This window comes from Nilaparvata lugens, chromosome 11 (assembly GCF_014356525.2).
Source record: "Nilaparvata lugens isolate BPH chromosome 11, ASM1435652v1, whole genome shotgun sequence".
In the NCBI taxonomy this organism is placed as follows: Eukaryota; Metazoa; Arthropoda; class Insecta; order Hemiptera; family Delphacidae; genus Nilaparvata; species Nilaparvata lugens.
Window position 1 is genome coordinate 8,619,497 of NC_052514.1, and position 12,665 is coordinate 8,632,161.

The 12,665-nt window shown below is 30.9% G+C and overlaps 1 protein-coding gene across 1 annotated transcript in view; it reads right to left on the minus strand.

The window, feature by feature from the left end:
* Window positions 1–12,665, minus strand: part of LOC111049381 (ammonium transporter Rh type B-like) — a 299,674-nt gene that overhangs the window by 9,414 nt on the left and 277,595 nt on the right. The window contains exon 6 of the mRNA XM_039437572.1: window positions 3,346–3,509. Within this exon, the coding sequence (XP_039293506.1) occupies window positions 3,346–3,509 (164 nt within the window). The remainder of the gene's footprint in view (window positions 1–3,345; window positions 3,510–12,665) is intronic.

Sequence of the window (12,665 nt, forward strand, 5' to 3'; positions counted from 1 at the left end):
ATATCATCTAAATATAAAGAAAATAAAAATCTCATTACCCTTTTTTTTAAATATTTTATCACAACATGTTTCGGTCATTTATGCCATTTTCAAGTGATAGTTTGATATCACTTGAAAATGGCATAAATGACCGAGACATGTTGTGATAAAATATTTTAAAAAAAGGGTACTGAGATTTTTATTTTCTTCATATTTATATTACAAGTAGCCCTATACAGGAAAGAGATATATAACATTTACTTTGAAGATAGGATTAATCAGACTAAAGAATTATTCATAATCAATCAGCTGACAAGTGGATTATTCATTGCATGCTTTACACAGATGTCTGGACAAGCCGGTGAACAGGTGACACCAGATAGGTGTGATAGTATCCTAGTGGATGAGAGAACTGCGTGAGGTCTACTGTTCACAGAACTTCTAGTTATATAGTTGCGTATCATAATCAGGACTAAGTTTATTATTAGCAACTGTTGTATGTGCATTAAAATTATCATGTTTATGTATTTGTAAATAAACTCCTCTGGTTGCAATTTATTGGCAATCAGAGAAATTATTTAATGTCAAGTGACCTGACTGTCTCAATTCTGGTGTCAGAGTTTTCAGGTCGCACCTGATCAATTTCAGGGCCTCTGACATGACTTAGCGACTGCTTTTTAGGCAGCCGGGATCGACATAATATTATATACGTATCCATCCAATACTTGGGAGTGACCAGAGAAATATGTCTTGCCCAGGCCAGGATTCAAACCCGGGCTTCTGGTTTACAAAGCCAGCATCTAAACCACTCGACTACGGCCACTCCATAGGTAATATTATGCAGCAGAGTTGTTGATGATTTGATTCACATACAATTTCAATTGCTATAAGTTTTATAGTTATATTACAATCCGGAGAAGGCACCTTCAGAAGAGTATCCTGCCTGAAGAGGAGCTGCTGTCATATCTGAATGGACGGGACTGGCAGGCAGTGAGCCGCTACTGCAAGGATGCCTGGCAGTATAGATACTTCCTGGTTCAGCAATTCAATTTCTAACTTATATGAACTTTTGTGAAAGCATAATTTTCAATTTCTTCTTTATTTGATATTCCTAATCAACTCCCCCAGACGGCACTAAGCCATGGGATGAAAACGCCTTCAATGATTTACTTTGTGAACGGTACTGATTTTTTTGTGGAGTAATTGAATAAATTAATGCCATTTATTATTATTATTCATTTTTTTGTTTGTAAGATTTCTTTTCATAAGTGTATTTTTCATTTTTGTTTGTTTTATTTTCTATAATAAACTCCCTTCTTCTGGGGGTACCAGGACGAAGGAAAAGGAAAGGAAAATTATTATCAGTTTATATTACAAGTTCCATTTTAGACTATTCAATCAAGTCATCGCTTGTATTATCACAAGTGATAATAAAAGTAGCCCATAATAAAATCATATTGAACAGTAGGAAGCCGACCTATACTCAAATAAAAATAGTAGGTTATTATTATATAATATGATTTATCTATTTACATACAAAAGCTCAAATCCATGAAGAGCCTTATTGACATCAACTAGCTTAGTCACATATTTGATGCAAAGTAAATCCTTCCCATGATGTGGGAGCTTTTATATTATCAAAATAAGTCATTACATTAGTATCCGTCATAACGCCAAGCATGTATAAGAAATGATTCGCCTCACAAGTGAAAATATATAATGAGATAATATGTTGTTGAGAATGGTTTCTCTATATTTTTAAAAAAATTGTAGAATTTTCTAATTGAATAACGTATTTCATCATGGCTAGTTGATTGTTAATTGAAAAATAATTATTCCATAGTACCATAGTAATTCCATAGTAATATTTTTCTAATGACATTTTGGACCAAGTTGTGTACTGTAAAGGTGCGTACAGATATACGCGCCGCGAACATAAACAATTCACTTTTAATCAGCTGATTATATCTGTATTTTTACAGAAACGGTAAAATATAGATATAAAAAGCTTGGCATCAGCTGATTAAAAGTGAATTGCTCATGTTCGCGGCGCGTAAATCTGTACGCACCTTTAGGTGTGTCATCTATGTGAATTCTGTTACTATTCTTGTCAATCTCCCTGTTAGCCAACTTGTATATGTTTTAGCATTCTTCTCACTGTCTTACTCTCCCTTAAAACTTCAGCTACCGCAGTCATCCAGCAATCTTCAAGGCACACAGCATGTGAATGACCTTGCAGTGGTAATCAGTCATAATCTGAGATATTGTTATTCTTGATATTGTGTTATGTAGGTATCTTATTATGTACACTGTATTTTTTTATTTATTTTGACGAGCTTACTGTGTATGTATACATTGTAAAAACTGTCAGGCAGAATAAAGAATTTGAATTTGAATGAATTTGAATTTGATACCCTTTTTTAAAAAACTTTCAACTTCTAATGGAACATTAAATCTACATAAATTCATAGGTAGGCCCTATAATTGATACACTTTATTATTCACAATTTATAAATAAGACTTTTTTGAACTATTTTCAGAGTGTTGAGAATGGATTTAAAATATCCGAAAGCGCTCCACAGTGAGTACTAGTTTTAATAACTAATATTTAAATAAATTAGACTGTGGTGTCGTTGAAAATAGTTCAAAAACGGATAATCACTTGCAGTTCGTCATGGATAGTGAAATAGATGAGTATTATAAATAAGAGTACTATAGGAACCGGATCTTGAATTTCATACACTAATTTTATAATATCTACATCAAATTAAGATAGGAAACGAGACCTAAACTTAAAGAATAGTTATTTGTGCAACTAGTGCGCAAAGTGACAGTTTGCTGCACCGAAAGAAACGTTTACGCCCGAGCCGTAGGCGAGGGCGGAATGGTTTCTTGAGTGCAGCAGAGGAACTTTGCGCACGTATTTCACATTAAGTTTTTCCTACAGTTACCATTGAATATGAAAAGTGGGTAATTATGGGTAAAATTGCCTGAATAATGTATGTGTGTTTGAATGGCGGGGGGCAGCTGTGTGGTGTGTGCTGTGGTGGCACTGTGCTGTTGCTGTCCTCGATATAATATATAATAGTAATAATTAGCGCGTTGTGCTTGGTTGCACCTCTGCTCACTATAGCAGCCACAGCAGTCACTGTTACCAACTTCATTTTGATTTTGCTGCACTGTTGCTCCATATAACCTACTAAGTATTTTGCGTTGCCATGTTGCAAATCTGGAGTGCAGAAAAATTTTTCCCGCACTAGAGCGGAAAAGTGATTCTTTGCGTTCTGTAATCAGTGCAGCAATGGCCACTTTTCAACGTAACTGTAGGAAAATATAATTCCTTGATCTTAAATCTTGGTAACTCACCATGTCGAATTTCTTGTGCTCAGATAGAATGGTTGATACACTGTAGGCAGTGACACAGCAAGCGGCCAAAGCCAGGTAAGTGTTGAGTACAGCTCTCAGTTGGTTGTCACCTTCGGCCAGGGCTCCATTGAAGCTGGGCCAGAACACCCACAGGAACAGTGTTCCTAAAAACAGATACAACTCATATCAACTGTTCACAATAAATCCCATGCAATTTGAAAGCATGCCTGAGTCAGTGAGTAAATAATTAATATTTTTAACAAAAATGTATCTATTCTATTTATTTATTCAATGATACACAATAAATAATTCATAAAATGGAAGAGAAAAAACCAACAGACACATCCCAAAACGGTTCCTTCCTGAATTTCTGAGTAAATAATTAATATTTTTAACAAAAATGTATTTATTCTATTTATTATTCAATGATACACAATAAATAATTCATAAAATGGAAGAGAAAGAACCAACAGACACATCCCAAAACGGTTACTTCCTGAATTTCTGAGTAAATAATAATATTTTTAACAAAAATGTATTTATCTATTTATTTATTCAATGATACACAATAAATAATTCATAAAATGGAAGAGAAAAAACCAACAGACACATCCCAAAACGGTTCTTCCTGAATTTCTGAGTAAATAATTAATATTTTTAACAAAAATGTATTTATTGTATTCAATTATTCAATGATACACAATAAATAATTCATAAAATGGAAGAGAAAGAACCAACAGACACATCCCAAAACGGTTACTTCCTGAATTTCTGAGTAAATAATTAATATTTTTAACAAAAATGTATTTATTCTATTTATTTATTCATGATACACAATAAATAATTCATAAAATGGAAGAGAAAGAACCAACAGACACATCCCAAAACGGTTCCTTCCTGAATTTCTGAGTAAATAATTAATATTTTTAACAAAAATGTATTTATTCTATTTATTTATTCAATGATACACAATAAATAATTCATAAAATGGAAGATAAAGAACCAACAGACACATCCCAAAACGGTTCCTTCCTGAATTTCTGAGTAAATAATTAATATTTTTACAAAAATGTATTTATTCTATTATTTATTCAATGATACACAATAAATAATTCATAAAATGGAAGAGAAAGAACCAACAGACACATCCCAAAACGGTTCCTTCCTGAGTTTTTGAGTAAATAATAATATTTTTAACAAAAATGTATTTATTCTATTTATTTATTCAATGATACACAATAAATAATTCATAAAATGGAAGATAAAGAACCAACAGACACATCCCAAAACGGTTCCTTCCTGAATTTCTGAGTAAATAATTAATATTTTTAAGAAAAATGTATTTATTCTATTTATTTATTCAATGATACACAATAAATAATTCATAAAATGGAAGATAAAGAACCAACAGACACATCCCAAAACGGTCCTTCCTGAATTTCTGAGTAAATAATTAATATTTTTAAGAAAAATGTATTTATTCTATTTATTTATTCAATGATACACAATAAATAATTCATAAAATGGAAGAGAAAAAACCAACAGACACATCCCAAAACGGTTCCTTCCCTGAATTTTCATTTATAATAATCATTATTACATAATTATTATAGTCTTCATGCCGTCATTCCAGTTTTGAATCTTGATGAAACTTATATCAGTCACTATGATATTATAGGAATAGTTGATTTTGTTGATCACTTTCAAGATATGATACTAACTTACTATATAAAACAAAAAAATATTGTTCAGAATTAAATCAGTGTTAAATCTTGATGAAACTTATATCAGTCGCTATAAATTATACTATAGGAATAGTTGATTTTGTTGATCACTTTCAAGACATGATACTTACTTACTACAGTATATAAAACAAAATATTGTTCAGAATTAGATCAGTGTTAAATCTTGATGAAACTTGTATTAGTCGCTATAAATGATATTATAGGAATAGAGTTGATTGTGTTTGTGTCAATCACTTTTAAAATTTGATACTAAAAATATCGAACAAAATATTTTTCAGAAAACCTACTCACATTATTCAAATTCAGAAATGTAAAAATTTTTCTTTAGTTTTATTCGAATTTATATTCATCCCGCAAAGAAAAATAGTGGAACAATAACAAAAATATTCACTTCACGATAACACAATAATTGATGATAGTGAAACAATACCTACGTTGAATGGTTCTATACTTGGATATTTTCATTTGAATACCTAACTATCTATATTTGAATTAAATAATGGTTTATTATAATGTATATTATTTTTGTTTTTGACAATCGCCTCGACTAATAATAGTAAACTACTAGTAAATTCATTCCCACAATACTAGAAGTAATAAATTGAACCTGAGAAATGAATATTGTCGGTACAAATCCAGTCATGTGAGTTTTAGGGCGTGTGCAATTCGATTCTTTAACCAATATATCATGAAACATTAGAGACTTGACTGTGAAAGATTTTAAATTAAGAATCAACGATTTTTAATTAGAAACTGCTTTTACAATCTGAATGAATTTTTTAGCTTTAATATGAATAATTTATAAATTGTGATGATATTTGTGATCTTATGTAGCCTACATGTGTAACAATGATTGTGATTTTTATGACGTGGCCAATACTTGTTTTATACTTGTCGTTGCCAATAAATGGATTTGATTTTGTCACCTGGTCATATGGGTCATATATGAATCATATATTTATCTCATATTGATCAGGATTTTAGAGTTTTAAATTGGAACAGTTTAATGAACAGTGTTTTTGTCTTTGAACAATCTTTGTCATCGACAGAAAGATTGTTTATTTCATTTGTTGTCAAAATTAATGTAGCTTCTCTTTTGTTCTTAATAACAAACGTGCCGCTTGTGCGACAGATAAAAATATGTACTTGAAATGGCTTTCATGTTTGGCATGTTTGAGTTATATTTAATACCCAAAATTTTACTTTTGGTCAGTGAGAGAGTGTGTGTGAGCTCGTTCGTTAGGACTGTGAGTAAAGTCCGGCTGTTCTGGTGAAGGGGATAGATTTTGCTCTTGTTTTATAATACAGTTTTCCTGTCGCAGTTCGGGCAGTTTAAAGAGAATTGTATTATTGAATAGGACGGGATCTGAACCCATTTCATTAGATCAGTTTTTTGATTTTTAATTAATAATTAACGCCGCGAAATACCAGTGGATGCCAAAGTGGGAAGCTATTTCAAAAAGGTAGGTGACTACTGAATCATTGTTCTTAAATTGTTCATAACCACAAACATTGAATCCTCATTAGCAGCGAGCGAGTGTTTCCCCATTAATTCATCTAAAATATTGTTTTATAATCAAACTAATCCTGTTTTGTTCAAATGTAAGTTAAAGACTCATTAAAGTTCTAGTTATTCTGTTCATTTCTTGTATTCATAGTTCTTTTCCCCTTACATATTGGGTGTAGGCAAATATTGCTTACATATTTGGTGGAGGCTTCTCCCGCCGTTCCACATCTTGCTTACAATTTGAATCCAACATTATACCATGATTTCAGTTTAGAGACTTTAGATTCAGAGACTAGAGTTTTGTATAAATCTTGAATGAAGCTTGAAATGGATTCGGATTGATGAACTAGAAATGAAATTGAAAAATACTGAGTGAAACAGAACACGGTAGGTATGATGGAATATTGATGAAATCACAATGCAACAGGTTGTAATTTCATCAATATTCCATCATAAATATTAAAATTAGGCCTAAATCACAGTAATGAATTGTGTTTTTCCATCAAAAGTCACCGTGCTTGAATAAACAGGGATGGAAATCAGCTTACAAATTATATGCAACAAATTCTCATCAAACTTTTGAAAAGATGAAAACTACCGTCAACTCAATAACTAACTTACCGTGAAGCTATACTATTCAACAAGTATTCTCATTTTTGCATAGACTCATGAAAGGCAAATCCAACAACTATGAAAAGCTCACCAGTTTCAAGTTTATAATCAAAACTATTTTTATTTTGTTGTAGTTGGATACAAATTACTCCTTCTGAAGAGTCAATCTACGGTACGGTACCGTACATTTTCCAAATCATAATCAACATTAAGTCTGAAACTATTTTCCTGAAGTTGTAAGCACGATGTGCCTTCACCAATTATTATGTAAGGAGGGAAAAACTATTATTATAACAAAAGAGAACAGAATAACTAGAACTTTAATGAGTCTTTAACATATTTTACATTTAAACAAAACAAGATTAATTTTATTATAAAAAAACATTCTTGATATGAATTTAATGGGGAAAACACTCGCTTGCTGCTAATGATGATTCAATCTTTGTGGTTATGAAAATTAAGAACAATGATCTTATCCAGTAGTCACCTACCTTTTGAATATGGCTTCCCCCTTTGGCATCCACTGGTTTAATCGCGACTTTACAGTTAGTATTTCAAAAGAACAAAAATTAACTGAACCAATGAATAGGCTCAGAACCCGTCTCCCTCAACAAAACAATTATTTTTAAACTGCCCGATCTGTGACAGAATAACAACTGTATTATAAAACGAAACGAAATCTAGCCTTTTTCACTGGATCAGCCGGACTTTACTCACAGTCCTAACGAACGAGCTCTGCCCAAAAGCTAAATTTTGGGTATTAATATAAACTTAGTCAATGCCAAACATGAAAACCATTTCAAGTACCGTACATATTTTTATCTGTCGCACAAGCGGCAGAAACAAAAGAGAAGCTACGTTAATATTGACAACAAATGAAATAAACAATCTTTCTGTCGATGACAAAGATTGTTCAAAGACAAAACACTGTTCATTGAACTTTTTTAATTTGAAAACTCTAAAATTCCGATCAATATGAGATAAATGTATGATTCATATATATGTCCCATATGACCAGGTGACAAAGTAACTACCTATTTATGCTTCTCTGTTCTGTCGTATCATTAATGATAGAGTAGGATTTCTCAAACTGAAGGAATTCAACTCTTAAGAATTTCATTCTATAGTGAGGTCCACGTAATGACAATATTTGATTAACTTTGCTGGTGGTGCTATTCTTGTCTATCATTCGACAAAGCAGGTAGTACTATCCTTCTCTAGCTCCGCAATGATGCCAAATCTGTTTTTTACAATGTAGAAATAAAATTAATTAAGGCAGAGAATTGGCAACGCTGTTCTTCTATCTTCATCCACTGCCATTAGACCTCACTATAGTATCATTATCATCATCAACATCAATGTCGCTGACATCATTCCTAATTCATGAGAGACAAAATGGCGAAAAAGGAGGACGAATAGAAGCGTGGCTGTTCTAATTACAAAACTCTTTGACAGCGGGAAGATGAAAAGTATAGTGGCAAAGAGATACAGTATTTCGTTAAATGAAGCATCTTCGCCGAGAAGTCGCGGCTACAGTAACTATATAACCACTGGTTGTATAGTTACTATAGTTGCGGCTACATATACACTGCAGGCTTCACTCCCACTCCAATTAACATAAACATAATTATCAGAGATTGACAATGGTGTAATAACCGAAACCGGTCTTTCTAAGTATCAATAAATCTGGGGTTTTTGACAATTCCTTAGTCTTTCTCATTCAATATGAATAATTACCACAATAACAACTTCTCAACTACACAAAATAAAGTGAAGATTAATTTCTAAGTTTGTTCTACTTTGGAACAGAAATTTGCAAAACTATTAAATCCCCACAATATTAAAATTTATTTGCATTTCTGTATTATAATAAGCTGTACAATTTGGACTATGTGGTGGTTGAAAAGTACGGTACGGTAGCCTACTTCTTTATTTCGATAAACTTATTTTCTAATACTAGTAAGTTTTTTATTCATTTATTACAAAAACAAGAAAGACTACAGGCATTAAGCCCAAAACAGTCTTCACTACTATTTACAATCATATTGAGCAAATTACTCAGAAAAAATAAGAGATACAGTACTACATACAATTTATAAAATGCACAAGAATACTAATAAGTATAAGAAAAGCATAACTAATTAAAAGTAAACTAAGTATATAAGTAATAAATACAGTATTATGATGAGCAGTTATAAAAAGAATACTATTAAGGATAGAAGAACAGGTTGAATAGTTAAGGTGAACTAAATACAATCCAAGCATTACTACTGAATTAAAGTCATTGCAAGAACAATGCTATTGTTAAAATAATAATTCTGTGAATAATGTACCAAGCTGGTTATACAAAAATGATAATATTTATTATTCACATGAGACACTGTGAAAAGAAGATTGATGAAAGCAGAGAAAAAATGTAGTAATACCTAATATTTAAGAATAACAGTAGAGGAAAACAGTTTTGTGATTAGAAACTAATAAAATTTATAATAATAGAAACTATAAATTGTATTTATTTTGTAATTACTTTTTTACAGATTGTAAGAATATACTAAGTTCACTAGGAACATAATATATAGGTCTAATTTTTGAACAATGATTTTATTGTCAAATAACAAATAAAACACCTTTCGTGAATATTTACATTCCATGTTTGATTTTCTTGAAACTTTTTTGAAAAATAAATTAGAACACAATAATATTTTTATTCATTTATTACAAAAACAAGAAAGACTACAGGCATTAAGCCCAAAACAGTCTTCACTACTATTTACAATCATATTGAGCAAATTACTCAGAAAAAATAAGAGATACAGTACTACATACAATTTATAAAATGCACAAGAATACTAATAAGTATAAGAAAAGCATAACTAATTAAAAGTAAACTAAGTATATAAGTAATAAATACAGTATTATGATGAGCAGTTATAAAAAGAATACTATTAAGGATAGAAGAACAGGTTGAATAGTTAAGGTGAACTAAATACAATCCAAGCATTACTACTGAATCAAAGTCATTGCAAGAACAATGCTATTGTTAAAATAATAATTCTGTGAATAATGTACCAAGCTGGTTATATAAAAATGATAATATTTATTATTCACATGAGACACTGTGAAAAGAAGATTGATGAAAGCAGAGAAAAAATGTAGTAATACCTAATATTTAAGAATAACAGTAGAGGAAAACAGTTTTGTGATTAGAAACTAATAAAATTTATAATAATAGAAACTATAAATTGTATTTATTTTGTAATTACTTTTTTACAGATTGTAAGAATATACTAAGTTCACTAGGAACATAATATATAGGTCTAATTTTTGAACAATGATTTTATTGTCAAATAACAAATAAAACACCTTTCGTGAATATTTACATTCCATGTTTGATTTTCTTGAAACTTTTTTGAAAAATAAATTAGAACACAATAATATTTTTGTTGATATATTAAAAGCTTTACGTTTTATGCATATGCCTGATACTTGAGCATACAATTAAATCATCTCATTGAGGGCATTAATAAAAGTTATGAATAAAATGTAAATAGCGATCAAAGGTGATTTTACAAACCCAAGTGAGTTTGTACATATTTATACTAAACAAGTGAAAATTCAAGCTAAGATTATAAGAAGCTGGCCTCTCTCAATGAGTTTTGATCAACTATTGATGGCAATTCTATATTCAAATTTAAGAAAACAAGTTGTAGATGAAAAAGAGAACTGTTCCAGCTCTAGTGGGTACAATTTGAAATAAATTTATCTCAAGGGGTACGGCAGTCAAAAAACGTTGGGAACCCCTGGATTATGCAATTTACAATAATACGATACATCAATATTCAAATTATCTTTTTTTTAGGACCACTCTTAAATATCAAGAAATAAAAATCCAAGTTCAGTACTCTTTTTTTTCATTGTGATAAAACAATTTTTTGAAAAAAGGGTACTTGAATTTTTATTTTTCTTGATATCAATCAATCAATCAAGAATCTTCTTTATTCCACAATACAGCAATTACAAAAGTTATAAATAATATGAAATATAAAATACAAATAATAAAGTACTTAAATTAGGGTTTCATATTTATACATATGGAATGAGCCTACATTGGCACTGTGGCCTGTGCGTTTGGACTCGAGTTGGGATTTCAAGTAGAGTGAATCTTATGAAGGGGAAGAAGAAAGAGAGTTAAAATGAATTCAATTTATGGGGGTAATTTCATTCAAATGATTGTCATAGTTTCCTATATTGTAAAAAGTCAAATACAATATGTAGGCCTACAATAATACAATATTGCATCAGATGCGGTACCAAAATGAACACAAATAACATGTCATGGAAATCCATAGAAATCTGTATACTCGTCACAGAATTGTGGATATTTCTGCAAGAGTAAGTTCACTGGAGTGAAGGCAAACGATGATATTTCTAGACTCGAAACTCTCAAAACTTTGAATCACTGTGCGCATAGATTGGAGTGGAAGTGAAGTCTACGCTGCAGTGCATATAGCCACAACTATATAACCAGTAGCAACTATAGTAACTATATAACCAGTAGTAACTATATAACCAGTAGTAACTATATAACCTGTAGCCGCAACTACTCGGCGGCGAAGATGCTTCATTTAACGAAATACTGTATCTCTTTGCCATTATACTTTTCATCTTCTCGCTGTCAAAGAGTTTTGTAATTAGAACAGCCACGCTTCTATTCGTCCTTCTTTTTCGCCATTTTGTCTCTCATGAATTAGTAATGATGTCAGCGACATTGATGTTGATGATGATAATGATACTATAGTGAGGTCTAATGGCAGTGGATGAAGATAGGAGAGCAGCGTTGCCAATTCTCTGCCTTAATTAATTATATTTCTACATTGTCAAAAACAGATTTGGCATAATTGCGGAGCTAGAGAAGGATAGTACTACCTGATTTGTCGAATGAAAGACAAGAATAGCACCACCAGCAAAGTTAATCAAATATTGTCATTATAACGTGGATCTCACGATGGAATGAAATTCCTTCAGTATAGAGTTGAATTCCTTCAGTTTGAAAAATCCTACTCTATCATTAATAATACGACAGAACAGAGTAGCATAAATATGTAGTTATTTCAGGAATATAGTTTCAGACTAAATGTTGATCATGTTTGGAAAAATGTGGATTATCTCTTCAGAAGGAGTAATTTGTATTCAACTACTCAAATTGTACAGCATATTATAATACAGAAATGCAAATAAATTTTAATATTGTGGGGATTTAATAGTTTTGCAAATTTCTGTTCCAAAGTAGAACAAACTTAGAAATTAATTTTCACTTTATTTTGTGTGGTTGAGAAATTTATATTGTGGTAATTATTCATATTGAATGAAAAAGGAATATTGTCAAAAACCAAAGATTTATTGATACTTAGAAAGACCGGTTTCGGTTATTACACCATTGTCAATCTCTGATAATT